The 20,726-nt window shown below is 49.8% G+C and overlaps 1 protein-coding gene across 6 annotated transcripts; it reads right to left on the minus strand.

Annotated features, from left to right (window-relative positions):
- Positions 1–1,630: 1,630 nt before the first annotated feature.
- On the minus strand, positions 1,631–19,035 carry TCEA2 (transcription elongation factor A2). 6 transcript variants are annotated; one of them, XM_075166758.1, is made up of 12 exons: positions 18,804–19,034; positions 17,554–17,621; positions 17,252–17,460; positions 16,029–16,091; positions 15,256–15,361; positions 13,709–13,799; positions 7,584–7,717; positions 6,048–6,104; positions 5,099–5,253; positions 4,627–4,773; positions 2,566–2,637; positions 1,631–1,945 (listed from the first exon to the last, which is right to left on the minus strand). In XM_075166758.1, the coding sequence occupies exons 4-12, from the start codon at positions 16,080–16,082 to the stop codon at positions 1,937–1,939; spliced, it is 825 nt and encodes a 274-aa protein (XP_075022859.1). In that variant the 5' UTR covers positions 16,083–16,091; positions 17,252–17,460; positions 17,554–17,621; positions 18,804–19,034; the 3' UTR covers positions 1,631–1,936. The 6 variants fall into 6 exon arrangements, with proteins under 6 accessions (XP_075022859.1, XP_075022858.1, XP_075022856.1 ...); XM_075166757.1 differs by having other exon boundaries at positions 17,554–17,646; positions 18,804–18,991; XM_075166755.1 differs by lacking the exons at positions 17,252–17,460; positions 17,554–17,621 and having other exon boundaries at positions 18,804–19,035.
- Positions 19,036–20,726: the final 1,691 nt, after the last annotated feature.

Consider the following 20,726-nt stretch of genomic DNA (forward strand, 5'->3'; position numbering starts at 1 on the left):
CAGGATTGTCAGCAAGCTGTACCCACGCTCAACTCCTTTCAGTAATACAAGAAGAAAGGCAACAGCAACTGGTAATTAGCTGGCTCCTGTTCACAGTGCACGAGCCAGAGGGCCTTGGCCAGCTTTGGTTTCAGATCCTGAAGCTGTTTTTAAGCATTACCGCGAGGACACTGTTCCCTCCCAAGCCTGGCTTGAATAATCCCATTCGCCACAAGACTCGTGAGGCTTAAACGAGTTGTCAGCATCTTTGAATCTTTTCCTTCTTGGGAGACTTGGCTGCACCCTGTAAAGTGAAAGCCCTGAGCGAAGGATCCTGTTGGGATCCCTGCCTCCAGAGGAGCACAGCCCTCAAAGGGGCTGCGAGCACGTTTTCCATTGCTTTCATGTGGCTGCTCGCTCCTCTCTAAACATCTCCAAGGTCTCTGTTGAATGTCTGTCTGGCATGCTGAAAAGCCAGTGGAAATACTTGTTTTTCACTCTGGAACAGGGGAGCGATACCACAAGAGATGGGACTGCAAATGCTCCTGCACTGCTTGTCAGCACAAGAGCTGCAGTGAGGAGCCTCAAGCTCAGAGGCCTTACTGGGGTCCCCTGAATGCTGCATCACCCCAGTTAAAGGCTAGGAAGAGAAGAGGGATTTTAAGTGAGGCTGAAAGCTGTTGTGAGGACAGACAGAATTTCCCCACCAGGTTCTAGTTACCTCCCGGAAAGAGCCTGATCCTGCAGGTCCCCCTCACAGGGTCATGTCTGCAGACGTGGCACCTGAAGCTTGCTTTGCTCTAGCTCTGAGCTCACTTCAAACCCCATCGCTTCCAGAGCCAAGTGCTAACAACTCCCACCAGTATCTGTAATCCCTACCTCTTCCAGGTCCAAGCCTCTGGAGAATTTCCTCTATTTGCAGCATTTCCCCCTCTTCCTGAGCCTCTCCAGCCAGTCCCTCTGAAAATTCAGGCTGCCTGTCAGCCATCGAGCTTAGAGCAGAGCATACACAAGCAGGAAAGTGCCAGGGACTCCCTTTTGACACTCCCACCGGCCAGTGGGATCCCTCCACCTCCTTTATTGATGGCTTCTCCCTGTACCAAGATTAACCTCACCTTCCTCCCTGTCCTGCTCCCCCAAATCAGCCATTTGGGTTGTTTTTTTTGTGGCTGGTGTCACCCTGCTTTCAGTCTGTTACAACCTGGGCAGCACGTTCTCATCTTGCAGCAGCCTATGCTGTTGGCTTTAAAGGCCTGAGATGACAAGGTGTGCATCACTGTGCAAAATCAAATGAGTGCTGTCAAGATGGAAAGCAGCATCTGATCTGTGCCCCAAAAGCTGTGTTCCATCAACGGGTCTCCTCAGTCAGGAGAGGAAGACCAGTACTGCCCACGCAGCCACCCCAGAACTTGGCCCAGTGTTTTCGGTTTCACAAGTTGACTAGGAACAAGCCTTCATGCGCTGAGGGTGTACCTACAAGCCACGCACTGAGGGTGTACCTACAAGCCACGCACTGAGGGTGTACCTACAAGCGGCTTCTCGCTTTCTGGTGGTCCAGGCAGTGTTCAGTCCTCATCCATCTGGACACTGACCATCTGTCAAGCTCCCACGCAGTTCCACGCCGCAAAAGCAAAGTGCTGCACACACACAGTTCAAATAAAAGTCAGAAACTGACAAAAATGTTTAATATTAGTTTTGAAGAAAAAGTGACCATACTCGCTTAGATGAGAAAATAACGACTAAGTGTGTTTAGTGAGCTCTCCTGCCAACCTGTCAGCCCACAGCCGTGGCTCTCCCCTGAGGCCCAAGCGGAGAGGCAGGCCCCCCCGCAGCCGCTCTCTCAGCGCGTGACAATGCAAACTCACTTGGGACACAATACACAATTGCCGTGGGAGCTGGCGTATGGAGGTTGCGCTCTGATCTGCGTTTGGCTGCCGCTCTCGGGCCATGGCACATATCAGCAGAACTGCAAGAGAAGGGAGTTTAAACCCCGATTAGAAAACCTCACTGCCAAGGAGAGTTGCGGGTCATGCGCGTGCTGCCTAGAAGAAGATAGGGATCCAGGTGATGGTCTTGTTTCTGAAGCTGGCAAGGGCTTGGGGATTCTGCAGAGGCAGGGCTCAGCCCCTGGAGTAGGGGCCAAACAGAGCTCCCGTTTGAATCTCTCGGCTGTGGCTCTTTGGCACTTGGTAGTGGTGCCATTTCTGCTCGCCATTGACAGGGAGATTTCTGCTGACCCCCGAGCTCTGTGCGCAGTATAAAAGAGCAGTTTTAAAATCCTGAATGTCATCACCACCATCTCTCAGGGGGCAGAGGGAGCATGGAAAGCACTGTGAAGCTGGTCATGGCAGAAGAGGGGATGTGAGGAGGGAGGCAGGGAATGCGAAAGTGAGACTTGACCCCAGCTGGTCTGCAGAGATGGGATGAACCCAGGAGCTCGTGCCTCTGTGCTGGGAGGAAGGATCACTTGCTAGAGCCAGTCAGCGTTTGGCAAGCACCTCTGAGGGCAGCAGCTAAGCGTCTGCAGCATCGTGGGTGCAGCTACCCTAACACCCCTCAGTGCCAGTAATATCCTTGGTGTGCTACCTTCCAGCGATTCCCACACTCGTTGCACACGACGAAGGTGGTCATGGGCTCATCGGAGCTGCGGGTCTGCACCTGGGGGAGGACACAAGGGAAATGAGCGCCAAGCATCACACGTGGCCCCGTGGGGGGTCACGGGGAGCCCCCTGTCCCTCTGGCCACCAGGGATTCATGCTGGGGTCACACTGTCAGAAATCAACGAGACACCGAGGCTTGGAAGGGCAAAAGGAGCTTCCCTGTAAAATGAGTCTGGTTATTGTTTTACACGCAGATCTACACCTCTATAGACCTACACTTCTCATGACCCCTCTCTCTAGCCTGACGCTACCAGAGTGACGTGTTTTGGGGCGGCAGATTCCCCTCCTCACCCCCTCTGCTGCCCATTCCTTGCGGTGGCTCTGGAGTGGACATACCCACAGCCAGTCCCTCCCCGTCCTGTCCCCGGGGAAGGGATGCAGCCGGCAGTGAGACGACAGAACCCCCAGCCCATCAAGCACGTGCTCCACAGCAACACATAAAAAAAGCACTCAAGCCATTCCCATTTACAGACCAGTCCTACGTCCTGGCCTCACAGGAACATGCTTTGGGTTACCAGGTTCTGCACATTTCCAGTCTGTTTTGTATCTGAGCCATTAAGGAACTCTGATATTTAACCCAGATGTGACTGCTGCCTCTGACTGGCTCTTGCCAGAAACACATACTTTGCTAAAAATCAGATTTTCATGGCATTTGAATACCACACAGCAGATCTACGCTGAAAATACTGGCATTCCCTGCACAAGTCAGACAGCAGAACTATGTCATGGGGTAATTACGGTGATCTACATGTGTAATTACCCAATATGCAAGAGTCGCAGTATTTGCATGATGTAAATTAAGCATGTTTTGCAAGCATGCTGGATAGCTAAATTCTGTAATTCTCACCTGACATGACTGCCTGGTTTTGAACACTTTCATAAATGTCAGTTCATCTACTTGGAACTTACAACATCTCAGTCACCAAGTAGTAATTTCACTGGAAAACTAATAAAAATACAGAAAACCTTCTGATATTTCTATTTAGAAGACACTGTCAGCACCTGCCGCAATTCCAGGCACTCAGACTCCAGTCCACTACAGGTGGAGAGAGAGTCCCACCTTCTGCTGAGGGGAGCGGGACAGCCCAGTGCTTCCAGCTGACTTACTGGGACGCGCTCGCAGAGCGAGGCCTCTCGCCCGAGCCAGCCTGCGGGATGCAAGACTGCTGCTGAGCCAAAGGAAAATCCCCGGTCAGCTGCCTGGCTCTCATCTGCATTTGCACGTCATGTCCAAGCATACGAAGGAGTTTCGCTCGGCACTTGCACACACAGTTTGTGCGCACCCACTCAGTAGCAATCGCGTGGTTGCTGGTGCATTTTTGGGTATCTGCACATTCTAAAACACTGACTCACAGCAAAGGCACATTTATCTCCAGATGCCTGGCGCAAACATGGGAACTAAAAAGCACTGGTAACACACAAGGCTTCCAGCAGCTGTCCACTGAGGAGAAAAATCCCCTCTGCCTGCTCGCATCACTGCTTTGTTATTCTTGGTGTTTCACGTTGCTTGATTTTAAATAAGCTGGGATTTGTCCAGCTGCAGCTTAACTACATTCTTAATTTGCACTTTTAATACCATCAACGTGCCTGCCTCGGTTTCTGCAGTCTCTCTCCTCTACACTACCCACTCCTTTCTTGTCTAATCTCCACATTCCCAGCACCTGCTTTCAATGTGCAGCTCTCCCGAGCTGCGCAGCAAGCAGCACTGCTGTACTTTTGAAAGCTTCCTTGGTGCTGCACAACCCCTGCTCTTGTACAAATGAGCTGAAAAAAGTTACACAAGCTCCAAGGAAACATGTGCAAAATCATTGTGCAAAAGCAGTACATTTTAGAGAGCCTCGAGCGCACAAAAGCTTCTCTCCACCAGCGGCAAAATTTGTGCCATGCTGCAGTACCTGTCACGAAGCACTAAGAGCTCGTGACCGTGACAGATCATGTCCCGTGCAGGGGTCAATGGTGTGGAGGCTGTAGGAGCAGGAAGATTAACCTGGGTGTAGGTGCAGTTCTTCTTCTTGCATTTCCCACAGGTGAAAAGGTCAGTCTGCGTCCCTCCCGTCTTGGCCATCTGATGCTCCCGGATTGCTTCTTTCGTCATGGCTTTCCTGATCTCTTTCAGCTCGTTACTGGCCATTTCCTTTCAAAAAAAGCAATAAAATCACATCTGTCCAGTTTTACCACCACACCCACTACAGTGGAAAGAGTCAAGAGGACAGGGTGGCCTAACAGATAGGTATTAAGACAGAAAGCCTTTCATTCCTGTTTCTGGTTCATACCTAGGCCCCCGTAGTGATCTGAAGGCCCAACAGACTACTCGCCCACTGCTAGCTCGCTCCCCACGCGCTCCAGCAGCGGCTGCTGAGAAATCTGCAACCCTGGCAGCAGACCAGCCCCTTGCTTCAAGCTAAACCACAGGATACACCCCCTGTAAGAAGCAAACCCTGCTCCTCAGGCTCCCTCACCTCCGAGGTCATCACCGCGATCTGCTCGGGGGTAATCGCCCCACACAGCACATTCTTTTTCAGCTCAGGATTTTTGGAGTCCTTCAGATTTGAGATACGGCTCCTCACTCGGTTTTTGTATTTCATGTCGGTGTTCTTGACATCTTGGTATATGCGTACATGGCAGTCAAGGAGTCTGCAATCAACCCAGAGGCCTCCATGCGGTTTCTACACCACTTGTGAACAGCAGGGAATGTTACTCGCTGCCAGGACACAGATGAGGGTGCTGGGACCCAACAGCAGTGTCTGCTCTGGGAGGTTAATGCTGGATTTTAGAGCAGGCTTATACAATCCCAGAGTTCAGGGGCTTTCAGTTCTGGCTTTTTCACTGTGCCAGAAATAATCTTTATTTTCAGTTATGCTCAGGTTCTTCAACCTCCTCCTTCTCTCAGCAAAGTAGCCACAAAACCCTCCACTAAGAGAGCCCAACTACACCTCCTACCCCACAGCCCCCAAACCAAGCCAACTCCTGCCTTATCTCAAATCGACATGCAACTTGATCCTCATTGCTCCATCCTTCCCATTGCTTTTGTCTATGTCAGCACCCTCTCCTCAACAGGGAGGCACAGGGAAGTTGCACGTATTTGGAAGCAGAGCCGAGAGCAGGAAATAGCATAAATAGCATTTTTATGGGAAGGACAAACTGGGGATTACAGTCCATCGTGGTGCGAACAGGAAGGAAATAACCACGACCATCACACCAGCAAGGGGTCTGAGCTCCCAACACCACACCAGTAGTTCATTAGTGACCCAGGACTCAGCCAAGCAGAGCTGGAACCAGACTCAGACAGGCAGAGGTGCAGCAGAACATTTATGCAAAGAAAGCCTGTCCCATTTTTCCTCTGAGCACATTAATTTCATGACCTGGAGGCATGCAGGCCCTTGAGGAAGCCCCGTACAGTAAGGATATATTCTTCAATCTGGGCTGCTATGTGCTCACAGTCAGCGCCGATGGCAATATAGTCATCTGCAAGACAAGAGAAACACGAGGTCAATGACTTCCGACCAGGCAAGGGGTCCCCAGGCTCAGTATTTCTGAGATACAAATATAGAGAATTTGCTATTTTGATTTACATGCTCCTTCCATCAAATAGCATCTTGGCCTTTGCCCTAGCTACCCTCTGACCCTTTTGAAAAGGGCAGTGATGAAAACAGACCAATCCAGCCAGTCTATATCCTCTGCCTCTCTAGGAGATGGACTGCACTAGACAAAGCTAACAAGAACTTGGCCCCCAAAACATACAGCTTTTTAATGTATTCTTGATATAGTTGAAATCAAACATATATAGGCAGGAGTTGAGTCTCATCAGATATCAGTGTCAATGAGAAGCAGCTCTACTCAGACGAACAATCTGGCAGGGCCCGACAGCATGCAGCATCAGAGCCAAGCCTTCATTTCTCTCCTCAGCTGAGGACTCTGTCTGCCCCTCCCCTCTTCTTTCACACACTTCTTGCCAATTAAACAGCATCATATAGAGTGCAATAACTGCTATGAGTTTGGACACTGGGTATGGTAACCAACGCCATAAAGCAGGGAACAGGGATGAGCTTAGCAAAAGACTCAAGGGGACTATTTCTCAGACTTCACATGGAAAGGTTTTTTCTAAGAGATATACTAAGTGTTTAATGCAGCATATATATATATATAAACACATACACACGCACAGGAAGACTAGAAATAAAGTCTTGTGAACTTCATCTGCTGTCTACGTTTCTTGGCACCAAATTAATAAAACTCTGCAGTGCTTAGACCCCAATTTTCCAAAGGGATCTGCAATTTGGACACAAGCATGTGTTCAGCTTGAGGTGTTTAAAATCCGACTTTCAGAGACGCTGAGCGCCTGCAGTTGCCTCTCATTTTAGATGGCACAACCTGAGTGCAAGAGAGACCTATTCCACCCCAGAGGACCATGGTATTTAAGGGGCTCCAATTTGCACGGGCAGGGGAGGCTACGAGCAGATGGTGACTGGCATAAGCACCATTATCTACAAGTTCATGTATTGAGTTACAGCTTCATTTTGCGCCCCAAGGGTACACAGAGATGACAGCTTCACTTTACAGCAATCAGACAAGACTGAGACCTAGAAAAGGAAGCAAATACCTGCACACCTGAAGATGAAACTTCTGGCCAGACCACCCCAGGCTGCAGAGCAGAAGACCCCACGTTCTTAACAGCCATTCCCTGACACATTGCCATGCCTTTGGTTCAAGCCAGGTTTATAGACACTTTACAGCAAGTGTATATAAACGCTGCAACGCCAGCCAGTCTGACAAAGACGTGACCAGTGGCTAGACCGAGCCGATGGCAATAATCCTTTGAGAAGGCTGCTCCAGAAGAGCATATCTAAGAGGAGCTGGCGCTGACATACATGCAGAGGTCCCTGTCAGAATGCACCAGGAGCTGTGAAGCACCTCAGGCAATGCAGGGCTTCCCCCAGCACTTACCATCAGCTTGTAGAGCTGTCGTCAGCATTTCTCTGCATTTGTTGCGGACAGCGTCGCAGGTGACGGGCGCCGGAGGGAAGGTGGTGATTTTGGGGGTGGTCGGAGTCTTCGGAGGCTCCTGCCTTTTGTTGGAGCTAAAAGAGAAACGTCACCTGTCAGAATGCCTCAGTTCGGGTCACTGAGAGCAGGGAAGGGATCTGCATCCTGTTAATCATAACACAAAACCAGTCAGAGGAAAACAGTGCAAAGGCACATGCCCCGAATCAGCATATAGCACAATACCGCAACCAACACCATCAACCCAGACAACTACGAGCTCTCCTGTGGACTCCGCTGGCTGTAAATGGAGGGTTTAATCCAGGAGGCAGGCCTGCCAACCTTCTGTTATTGAACAGGTATCACAACTGCTGCACCACTGGGCGTCAAGTGGAAATATTATGAAGCCGTTGGACACCATCAGTAACTCAGGACTTCCCGAGACCCTCAGCACTCTCTCGGTCTGGTAGCGTAGTGCACAGATGCGCGGTACTTCACTCCTCTCTCACTTTGCAGGACAAAGTCCGTCACTGTTCTCAGCAGAAAGGGAGCAGAAGGCACCAGTAAGGTTAACCTCAGCAGGTGCTGGAGCTGGTTCCTCATCTCACACCCTTTACTACCAAGATGTCAGCAGCAGGAAAGAGAACAGCTAAACAAAAAAGCACTCTAGCTCTCTGTAGCCGACAAGGAGTGCAGCATGCTGCCTTCTGGGGCAGAAATCAGAGAAGCCTACACTAGCCCCTCCAGAAGAAGGAGCTGCCATGCTAAGGAAAAGAAAGAAAATGGCTCCTTCAGCTCCGATATTAAAAACAACAACAACAAAGTGTAACACATAAGAGGATCTTCCTTTTTCCTGTAATCTGGACAAGACTCTTGGATTACTCATCTCACAGAAGAGCAGCCCTACACAACCACACACAGCTTGCACAGGTGCCAGGCCAGCACAGGACTAAAATACTGCTTCACTCACAAAAATAACTTCATTTCCACCTGCAAGCAATCATGGGCACACGCAAGGGAATGCAAACACCTGCCTGCTGTGGCTGACTCAGTCAGGTCATCTGCCAGGGGAGCCGGCTGGAGAGACCGAAGGCGCAGAATCACTGCCCGGACCTGCCTGCACGATCAGCGCATGATGCAGGCAGGCTGAATCACCGCACAGGCTGGGCTTGCACGCACCGCTGCGAGGTCTGCATGCCGGAGACGTAACTTCACTGAGCAGTTCAGCTGGGTGTACACCCACGGTGTTGAGGCTGGCCCATAAAGTCTAACATCTGTGCGTAGAGTTAGTTAGCCCTGCAAACACTGCTGGTAAAAGATTTGGGCTATTATGATTCCCAGATGATTTTATAGAGCTTTTTCCCCCTGCCCTTAAATCTAGGCAGAAGAACAGCAATTTTTTCAGCAGAGATTGCTATGATTTTAGTGTTTGGGCCATAAAATGCACTGTATTTATGGCCAATGCCTGGTAACATTAATGCAGTAAGAGACAAAGGAAAAAAAAAAAGAAACCCTGGTATTTCACCCATGCCATACTGGCAACATCTCCTTTAAGATCCAAGTGGCTTAACAATTGCTGTTAAGCTGGGTCACTACTGCCAGTTCTTTGCCATCAAAAATAAATCTGTTATGAACAGGCACTTCCACTGCACTGTCCTGGAAGGGATTAGTCAGCCCACAGCAAAACAGTGCTAAGCTGGAAGCCTTCTGAATCTGCTGCTGCACAAATGAGCCAGACAACTTCAGGGACTTATCCGGAGAGACCCTGCTGCTGCTAAGTTCAAATCCAGTCTGGCTCTGCAGTGCCTCAAAGCCCGTGGATAATCATTAGGGCTACTGGTTTTCCGCAGTTCAAAACTTTGCCAGGCCCTTTTAAGAAGCATCCACCAGTGCACCTTCAGCAAATTGTTCAGCTCAAACCATAGCGGAAGATTAATTTCTTGCTCAGATGAAATAGATGCACTCTATGAGGGAGATACAGTTTATAGTTTCTCTTTGACCAATAGATGAATAAAACCACTTTTTACCAGCTAGTTTTACTGGTCAGCACTACAGGAGGCTATCAAGGAACAGACTTGTGTCCAAACAGCTCAAAATATTCAATAGGATTTACACTGCACATATTACAAAAAGAAGAAACAACTTAGCTTGCAAATAATCAATTAGACGATGATCTTCTCCCATCTGGGATGTACAAATCACCATCAGGTACTTTTGTGCTTAAGCAGCTATGCACAGATCACAGGCAGCACACATGGGGCGTATATAGCAAAGCATACACGGCTCAGGAATAACTCACCTAAAAATCACAGCTGATCATGCTGCATAAAACAGTTTGGAAAAACGAGACTTCCCAAAGGACAAAGACAAAAAGCCTAGAAAACATACCTACAATAAAAGGAAAGACTGAAGGAATTGGAGTGATTTGCAGCAGGGAAGACTTGGGCAAGACAAGTCCTGAAATACTGGAAAACTTGTTACAAAGGAAGATGGTAGGAAAAATCCTCCACACATGCTAAAGACAAAAGCATGGAGCAATGGTCTTAGCAAGACAGGTTTTGATTGAGAGCAAGTTTCAAATTGTAAAGGCGAGTTATGAATTAGAAGACACTGCCAAGGGCAGCTGTGGAAATGTCTTACCTGAGGTTCTTTAGGGTTGTCAAAGAAGAGCTTAGAGCTGTCAGAGACAGCTTGGGCAGAGGTTGTGCTGTCCTGGGAAGGGGTGGCAGGAGAAGCTTTCCTGAGAGCTCTTCTAGCTTTAACTTTTGTCTCATTTTGCAAGCAACAGTGACGCTAAGGTCTCCCAGAGCAAAACACTGCATGTGAACTCTTAACATTGACCTTCACTACATTCAATACTTAAAGCCAGGTCTTTAAGCTCATATTTGCACAGGTAATACTTGATTTTCAGGAAGGTTCTATCTGCAAATGCGATTAACTTCCATATTTCGATGTTTATTCCCCGGAGGTGGAAAAAACCTAGACAAGATGCATGGTTATCCCACTTCAGTTAGCTGATGAGTAAAGACATTCACCTACATACACATACATGTCATACATGCCCTGAGATGACAACTGATCACTCACGAATTAGATGAAACAGACTTCTCAGCCATTCCAAAGACTGTACAGAAAGTTACTTATTAAGCTTTAGAAGTTAGTTTATAATTAGAATAGTTGGGAAATAGAGCTCAAACACACCTAGAAGACTTATTTCAGGAAATCCTTGTGGTTCACACTGTTCCTGTTAAACAGGAGAAAGAGCTTGTAAATCTCTCCCGGCAACAAAAGTTTATACATAAAAAAGGCTATGCTGGAACAAAATGGTGGCAAAGCAACAGCCAGGGACTGCAAGCAGAACTCAGGGCTGCACTGGAAGAAAATCCCACAGAAGAGCTGAATTCAGGCCACAGATCCAAAACCTCCTAATAAAGGCAGTTTAGAGAATCCTGGAAAAGAAAAAGCTCACGCTGCCAGGGACAGAGAAACATTAGACATAGCCCATTAAAATGTACTACACTAATGGTCTAAAATACTACAGCACAACAGAATATGCTTTGGATTACAGTAATGCAGCATAGAACTTCACAGGTGCCAACTCCACACTGGCTGGCTCAGAGCCTTCAGGTCTCGCAGTGCTAGCTCTCTAGTCACTACAGAGGGATTTCTACATCTGTGCTCCAGAAAGCAAGACAAGTTTCAGGCCAAGAGCTATTCAAGTATTTCTCCCTGACAGAAGAGGAAGGCCCAGCCAAAATCTATCAGACTAAGTGGCTGAAATATCTGAATACAAGCTGATCTCTTTGGTGTCTTGATAGCAGCCTCATCTGAACCAGCTATCACACACTGAGCAACTAGTCCGACTCCCTTCATCACAGCCTGTGCTTCAAAGAACAAAGACTCTTCGCTGCTAATAAATTTTTTTTTTTTTGGTTAAGGCAGATTAGTAGTTTATTTTGCAGCACTGGAGAATAAGCATTCCTGTCTCTGTAAAGACAGCCTGGCTCAAAAGACTGACACAAGGAGCTAGCCACTTCTGCTGGTCTACGCTACACTAATCCATTTGCTTCTGTTTATCCTTCACAACCAAGGGGATGCTTTGCCATTCAGAAGATGGAGGCTGAATACACACAGAAAGCATCAAGGGAAAAAAAACCTGCAGTAGCTGCAGCACATCCTCAAGGCACAGGGGAGGGTTAGCAGCACAAGCCAGAAAGCTCCACTCCACGTATCCCACGATAACCGTCTGACAAAGCAAGGAGACAGTGGGGTTTTGCCTCTCTACCTACAGCCAGGATCCTATTCCGAGTGAAATTACTACAAGCCTCAGCCTTCAAACCAGATGTCCTAGCAGGCCCAGCTAGTTTTGCTCATGAAGTGTCTACTGCCGCTGTGCCCAGGGAATGTCTCACACTTCCTTCTCTCCAGGCTCCGCATTCCCCAAGGTCAATCTTCCAAAGGTTAAAGGGAAGACTTGCTTTGAACTCCAATGCTACTTCCTGGCTTGAGCGGTACCAGCCAAGTCAGTAATACGCGTCCTCTTTCCCCATCAGGAACAGCCAACAAGTACTTCCACACAGGCTTCTGCCCTCACCCTGGAGGGAAATCTGCCTCCCCTTACCAGTAAGGGCATGCACAAAGGCTCTTGCCCGTGACTGACTCAGTTCCTACCCTCACGAGCCCTACAACAGATCCTTCCTGTGTCCACACCCAGGGGAAGGCAGTACCAGTCTGCACTTTAGAGTATAAGGACCATGAAGAGAAGGTATTTGCATCAAGGCTGGTGACACTGCTCAGACCAATTCTCTCAGTTTACAAAGCAACCCCTTCTCTGCTATCACTGACTGCTCTTTGGCCTCCAACCCTCATCTCCTCTCAATGGGACAAAAGGAAACAGCAACTGGGAAGCCTCCATCCTACTGCTTTTACCCCCATACCACTGTCACACACCAGACTGCCACTGGATGTGTCATACACACAGATCTAGACAGCCCAAGCTCCCGTGTTGCGCTACATCACTACAAGACTCAATTACAGCTGTGAAGTCTCCCCAGTACTTTCACTGCAATACTTAGCAAATCCTTTTTCACATGGAAGTGAGATAACCAAAGATGCAAGCCAATTACGGTTATGTAGCTCAGCATCAGCAGCCTTCTCCATCAGCAGCTCTGTGTAGAGCTGCACAGGCTCACACCAAAGTGTCAAGCCTTGGATCTGAGCAAAAAGGAAAAAGGAAAGCAAAGGGTAGAATGACAAAAAAGTGACTAGAGACAGGCTGCAAACATGGAATAGCCTGCAAACCAGCAGGACTATAGCCTTAATACTCTAAACCTTCTGGCAAACTTGGGAAATTGGCTAAATCACTTAAGGGTCAAACCTATGAAGCACCCATCCTCCTGGGACCCGAGGCTGAGAGAAGTCTCTCACCTCTGGAACAAAGCTTTAAATCGCATTTGCCCCCTCCCCTTTGATGACTGCCTCCACTCAGCGGCTTGGCAAGTGCGGTCGCAGGCAGTGGAAACAGGATGTAACATCCGAGGCATGGCAAGGAGCAAGCATGCAGCAGACCTGCCAGATGGGTGGACGTCAACCTAGAGTGAAAAGAGGACTTCTGCTGGGACTTGTCAAGAAAGGGACAAAGAAATGGAAGTTTTACTGTAGTGATGTATGAATCAATCCCATCCATCACTTGAAATTGCAAAGGCCAAAAATAATCTTCATTCCAAGGAGTTCAAAGTTAGAAATAAGCAAAAATATATAAAAACGCAACACAAAAAAGAACAGAGAAATGTTTTACTAATAGAAAAATCAACACATAACCAAGAGTAGAAAATCATGAAATAAGATGTGAATAAAATCAAAAAACTCAAAGCCACTGTATTTTGTAGATGGTTATTTCTGCGTTACAGTTTATTAAAAACACCACACAGATCATCTCTGAAGAAGGCTAGACTCCTGGTGTTTCTCAACAGGAATTTGACTACGCAAAATTCCCAACTCAGAAACTTAAAAATAAAAATTAATGTAAGTTGCCATAAAAAAATTCAAATTCTGTAACAGTATCATCTTTGACTAAAGGGAAATATTACCTTTGGTCTCTTGAGTTACCAGTCTCCTTCGAGGAAGATGTTGGCAAGGACAGGCTTTTCTTTTTCTCATCACTTTTTTCCTCAGAAGCATCTATATTCAAAAGAGAAATGGACGCTAAAAGGTTCAGAACTGGTCTTTATGCTACAACCCTGCATACACTAATCAATGTCTTAACACTACACAGAGTTGGCCTAAGGCAAGTTACTATTCTCCAAAAAGAATCAGGAGAAAGAATGGGCTTCCATGCTTTCCAACAGACCTTTGACTTGCCTCTAAGTCAAAACTAATTCAAACAAAAGCTTTCCCCACCAAACTAGAGAGCAATCACCTTCCCTGCCTAGGAGATAAGCTTCCTCACAAGACATGCCTCGTCACAAAAGTTCCTTTCAGAGACACCCTGGCTGCTGAGTACAGATTAGATCAAGTTCTCTAAAGCACCACTAAAAGCAGCATTTCCAGCCAACACCACCTGAAGGGCCAGCATGGGCTAGTCCTTCTGGGAATACAACTTCTAGTGTTTCCCAAGTGCTGTTGAAAGCCAACAGCACAACCCTGGAGAGGACTTCCATTACACCGTAGAACAAGTTTGACCCAGAGGTAAACTGTCTCAGCTTAGCCAATACACATAACCCTAATGTGGAAGTGACAGTCCCAGTCAGGACCGGAAAACAGTGCTTCTAACACTCATTTAGCCTGGCAAGAAATGGGGAGCCCCGGGGTGCAGGCTAGAGCCAGCCACACATTTCACTTCGCCTCAAACACCACATCGCTCTTCTTTTTACATACAGCTGCCCAAAATGTCTGTTTAAAAAAATAAGGAGTGTTTGAATTTCACATTGGGGTGCTTTGCCACTAGCATAGAGTGGGAGACACAGTCTTGCTAGCAGGTAGAGCTGTCCTTCCAGACTCAGGGCTGCAGATGCCTCATTCTTTTATCATAAAGCTAACTACTAAAACCATATTTGTAATCCCTCCTTCTGTAATTTTGACATTAGTCTCTGCTAGATCAGCATTAAGATTTCTCAGACAGAATTACAAGCTTCTGCTTAGCAGCTTCCATCACCATGAAAGCCTCCCCAGCAGGAAACAGTCCATGTGAATTCGTCTACAAGGTGTTAAAATAAGGTCCTCCTATAATTCATCACCCAAAATGCATTCCAGCATTTCTCTTTCCAAGTCGTTGCACAAGGTTGACAGCACACGCTGTATTAATGCCACATAGCACAGAAGTGGGGGCAGAGGGTTCAGAGTGCAGATATTGTTTCTGCAAATAATGCTGCTAATTATTATATGGACAGGTACATGTTAAGAATAGCCCTGAAGCTTTCAATGCTCTTTCAGGGATGAGCTAGCTAAACAGGAGCTAAATCTAGAGGAATGCATGGTAGGAGAGAAAACTTGAAAGACAGAGGGTGCAACTGTAAAGGCTGATTTGCTAGAATATTCTATTCAGATCAACAGATAAGCTCTCCTGAGAAACCCAGCCTTCCGCTGAAGACAGCTCCTTCACAAGCTGAATCTGACAGGAACATGCTGATTTTCTTACCTAGAAGTTTTTTCCAGGATTTGATGAGGGATTTGGCAAGCGATATCACTTCTTCATCTGTGCTCTGCTTTCTCAGTGCATTTACTGACATCCCAATGCGGGTGGACTGCAAGTGAACATTCAAATGAATCATTCAAGAACAGATTCGTTATTTGTTACTGACTGAAATCAGAAATAAGCATGAAGTCAAAGCAATGATGGAGATATGAAGTATCCAAGGACTTGCAGAATGACTATCTCCTTACAACTTTGGAAGAGCGAGATGACACTCTCCAGCTTACTCAAACCGATCAGAAGCTAGGCATCCAATCACCCACAAATACCTTCTCTACACACCTATAAGTGACACTCAGGCTTAGAGTGAAAAAAATCCAAGATGCATATCTTTATCTCTGAATTGTAATTCTGTTCACACCTCCCCAGTGTCCTGAATATCACCATTACAAAGACTTAAATAACTTCTCCTACGACTGCCTTTTGTGTTTCCTACTTTAATCTGGTCTTTCCTCTTTTTGAAGCCTAAGAAAGGATTGGAGCAGTTACCCACATTTGCCTCATCAGCTGTGCACAAGTTTCAGGCAGCACATGGTGGCCCAGAGCTAGTTAACTGCCAGTCCAAAACCCAGGGTCAGTACTATTTTCTGGATTTAATGTTTATTTTGATGCTTTGAGTGAGGCAAGAAGTGAGAAGAAATCTATTAAGTTTATTTAGACAACATTCTGAATTCATCCAGATGCAGACTTCAGCTTTTTACCCTAATTGTGCAACTCACCTGCAGTAAGTCCAAAGTCATGGGCATACTCTTCAGTTCTTTCAGTAAATCCATTGCACCATCCTGGAGAGAAAAAGAGAAACAGAATGAGTGCCTCAGCTTTTAGTAAAGAAATGCAACAGCTTGGGAATAAATTCAGAAAGTTGAATTCAAAGGGAAAAACACCAACAAGCCTTCACTAAAACATCAGCAAGATTACTGCTGGGATTGCTGTTCCGGACAGACAGTAGATCCTGCAATCTGGAGGCACCTGAGACACTAGAATGGGCAAAACAGAAGAGCACTGGAGCGCTACAGATCTTTGCTGGTGTATGGTACAACTGCAGCTTTAGCTTATTATCCTTACCTGGCAAGCTTAACATTTTTAACACCTGAAAAATACACTCTGAATCACTACTGTCCCTTCACCTCAGCACACTACTTGGCTTGCAGGAGTAATCCTACTATCAAAGTCACTATTTTTGGGGCCCTGATTAATGATATTAACTCAAAAGAACAATTTAGCATCGTTGCAAGAACTTCAGTCACCCACCTAAAGCTCAGAATCACTGTCCAGAGCCAGAGCTAAAAGTAACCTCTTTCTACAGCATGAAGCTTAATGTAGCTGTTTCCTAGTTTTCATATTAATACCCCACTCTGCTCAGGACAAGAGCTGATACCAGGAGCAAAGCTATCAAGCAGTGAAGCTGAAGAGCCGGTCACTTGAAACTCATTATATGAAGTTTCCTTGCATCAGCTCTGCATCCCAGAACCTGAAAAAAAAAAATCTGACTAGGCAATCTGTAGATACCTACTAAAATTGGTAGTCACTCCAAGAAACGGCAGGGATAGAAGCACTCAGCAGCACTCAGCAGATCACAGCCTGGAGTATGCCTGTCTCCATTCAGCGCTCTTTCCTCCCATCCCCCTTCTATCAAACAAGGCCTTCTAGTGTTCACATTTAACAGCTCATTTAAAACGCCAACCACTCCAAGCCCGTTTGCAGCACAAGCCCTACAGACCCTACGATTGTAGAGAAGCGAAGCAGCCTGTACTGACAGACCCTGTCCTCGGATCCCGTCCTCCCTGTGCAGAAGGGCCGTTTCCGATTCATTGCAGGAAGCAATCCAGCTGCCAGTGCCACCCTACAGAACAGATGCTGAGAAAGCCAAATCAAAGCAGAGTCAAAGCTTTCAGCGTGCACGCAAGCAACTCACACCAGCATAAACCACACATTACCGTACCCAGAACGAGCGACTTCCCACTCAGGCAGTTTCACACCTTTCCGTTCCTCCAACAGCCAAACGGACTCCATTAATCCAGCCCTTAACATACAAAATGACCAGGTGATATTCCTGTCTCCGTTATCAGAAATGGAGCCACTTGGCACAATGGCAGCAAATGGGGATCCACGCAAAAACTAGAGCAACAAACAGGTATCCAGGCAACCATCCTGCAGGAAGAGTTCGCAAATTAGCCGATATACAATAAACACGCTACAGTTCAGTATCACATAAAATGCCAACCAAGAGGGAACATTGCATACCGCTCATTTAAGAAGCTGCCGCTTTCTCAATGAAGCTTGGAAGCAAATTCTGCAAAGTTGCTCCTTTCCTATTTCAACAAAGGAGTTGAAAACCTGCCATCAACGGGAACAGATATCACAGGCTGCGGTTTAGCCCAAACACACTTCCCCAGGTTGTTACAACAGCTACACAAGTGCCAGCAATCACCCCTATCCACAGCTGGCAGAGCCGGTCCAGCATCCAAAAGTTCATGTGACAGCTGCACCCAGCATCCCATCACCCACACACCACATTCCCCCAACCCCTTCCCCTCCTCGCCCATCACCTCCCGCTCCCCACAGCCCTCCCCAGCCCCAAAAGCCCTCTCCCCCACGCCAAACACAGATGTACAGCCTTCCTCCGTCACAAACCCTTGTCACCCAGCTTGCTGCCTTAGCACTTGCGTGACACTGTACTCGTACGAGCACTAACCAACATATCCCATTAGGCAGGGAAATACTTGCTGCTGTCCCCCCAGGCAGTCACAACAGTTACAACACCCCCTGCGAGACCCCGGTGTGCAGACAGCCGCAAGGCCAGCCCTCCACACTCCAAAGGCCACTGAGAGTGAGCAGAAGTGGTGCTTGCATGGGATAGGGATGCAGGAGGCAAATACAGAAGCACTGGGGCTTTCCCTGAGGGCACAACAGAGCCCAGGCCAGTGCTGGGGGGATGCGCAAGGATCCCCCTTCCCAAGGGCTCTCACGGGACAGGGGAGGAGGGCTGAGGGTGCTCCCCGGGAGGGGAACACCCCGGCAGGCAGCACTGGGTGAGCCCCAGGGTGCTGAGCTGTGGGGCAGGGGGTGCATGAGGCCTGGGGTGGGGGGCACAGTGTGGAGAGGAGGGGTTCCCACAACACCACAGGGGGGAACATGGAGCCGCCCCCCCCAATAACGGGCAGTGGGATGGAACAGGGTGGATCCCACACCACCGCAACAGATGGGGAAGGGAGAGGGAGACCTCCCACTCCGCTGCAACCAGGTCTGGAGGAGGGAACCCCACCTTGCGGGGGGGGGGGGCTGCATAGAGAGGGAGGCCCCCAAAATGGGGGCTGGGGAAGGAGGAGGCCCCCTCACAACGGGCACTGAGGGAGCAGCGGGGATCCTACAGCACGGCAGCGAGGACGGGGGCCCCGCGGAGAGGGAGGCCCCGGCTGCCAGACCAGAAACCGGGGAAGGGGGAGGCCCCCTCACCCCAACCGGGCTGCGGGGGCCCGGCCGCCGCCACTCACCGCGCTCTTCTTGGCCACCATCTTGTCCAGCCGCCTGGCGATGCGCACGATCTCCTCCTCCCCGCCCATCGCGCCGCTCCCCGCGGCTGCCGGTGCCGGGGGCTGGACGGGGGGGGGGGCTGGCGGCGGCTGCCCGGTGCCCACCACAGCCCCCGGTACCGCAGTCCGGGCGGGTGGCGCGCGGGGCACGACGGGACTTGTAGTCCTCCAGGCGCCCGCCCGCCTCTTCCCGGCGCGCAGCCGAGCGGCGGGACTACAGCTCCCAGCGTGCCCAGTGCCGCCGCGGGGCACTATGGGGGCTGTAGTCCGTCCCCTCCGGAGCCGAAGGCCGCCGCCCTGACGGCCCGGCAACAGGGCGCGGAGGCGCGGCCCCATGGTCGCTCGCTCCCGTGGTCTCCCCCGCGGTGCCGTTTCAGGGTCTCCCCGAGCCAGCAGAGACTACACGCGTGTCCCGATCTGCTGTCGTGGGGCACCGGCGGCTGAGCCAGGCCGCCTCCCCCTCAGCCTGTCACAGCATCCCCCAGGTGGAGGCTGCCCCATCCCTCAGGGATCCCCCTGAGGGCTCACTGAGCTGGGCCCCGGGTGGCTCCCCATCAGGGAGGCCTGAGCACCGCTGCACCCCATAGTCAGCCCAGCCTGGGTGGGAGCAGGCAGTGGGGAACCCTGCCCTTTATAACCTGCCCAGCCCCTGCCACAGGTGGGCCCTGCTTTGCCGCTTCCACCAGCCCCAGGTGAGCCGATCCCGAGGGAGCCGCTGCAGCCCCGGCAGCAGCACCGCCTGAAAGACGACTCGAGTCAGCAGCCCTGTGGTGCTCGGAGCCAGGGAAGCGGCTGCAGCAGCGATCGAGCGCCGCAGGAATATCGCCCATGGCTGCAACCCCATGGCGGGTCGCCCTCAAGGCCGCCGTTAGCCCTACTGCCTGGCTAAACCGAGACGTGGGGCCATGCAGCCGGTCCAGTGCAGCCTTAGGGACATGAGACTAATTAACAGAAGGGTGGAGAGGGGACGGATGGTTTGGGGGTGCCCAGGCCGGAGCGTGGAGCCCCCCTGTAGGTGGCACTCGTACACTGTGCGAGGGCGGCGCGTCCCCCGGGAGCTGCGCAATGTGCAATGTCCGCTCCTGGGACTCGCTGCTGAATATTGTTGCTCTCTCCAGCTGGTTCCTGGCAGGGGGACAACTTCGATGCCTCCTGCACGGCCGGCTTTGCAGCCCTCGCCAAGCACGGATGTTTCAGAGAGGGCCCTGACTGTGCTGGTAAAGAGCAGCCATGTCCTGTCCCGGCGGGGCCACAGATCAAGCGAAAGCATGGCGATGTGCTATGTGTGGCCTCAGGCTGCAGAATTAGGTGTGGGGAACCAGGGCTCCCTGCGCTCAGCTCCAACCCTGCTCTGTCCTGTGGCAACTGAGTCACTGAGGGCAGAGTTTAGCTTCACCAGCACGCAAAGGTGGGGAGTATTGAACAGATCGGTGCTAAACCTCTCCTGGGTGGCTGTCCCCCAAACTGCCTGTTAGGTACCTAAAGCTGCCAGCTTGCTATTTATGGCAGCTCGCACGGAGTTGGACAGACCTCTGGGATCCCCTCGAGCAAGAGCTGCTCCCCAGATGTGCGAGACGCATTTCGATTCATCCCCAAACCAGCAGAGGTGGCTCCAGACCAAACCTGAGCTCCGTACCCTCTCCCTGGCATGACACTTGGAGCTACCTTGAAACTTCTTGGCTTGGCCCCATGTTTGCGAACGCAAGTTCCCTCCAACCCGCCGTCTGGAGCCCCTGCAGCATCTGGAAAACCTCCATCCCTTGGCAGGGTCTGGCCGTGAAGCGAGGGGGTGCCATTTTGGAGAGGCCCACCTCTGCGAGGGAGGAGGAAGCAAGTCCCAACAAGGGGACATTCTGGAGGTCCTTGGAAGCGGGCAGCTGCCTG

Source organism: Calonectris borealis, chromosome 17 (genome assembly GCF_964195595.1).
Source record: "Calonectris borealis chromosome 17, bCalBor7.hap1.2, whole genome shotgun sequence".
Taxonomy (NCBI): Eukaryota; Metazoa; Chordata; class Aves; order Procellariiformes; family Procellariidae; genus Calonectris; species Calonectris borealis.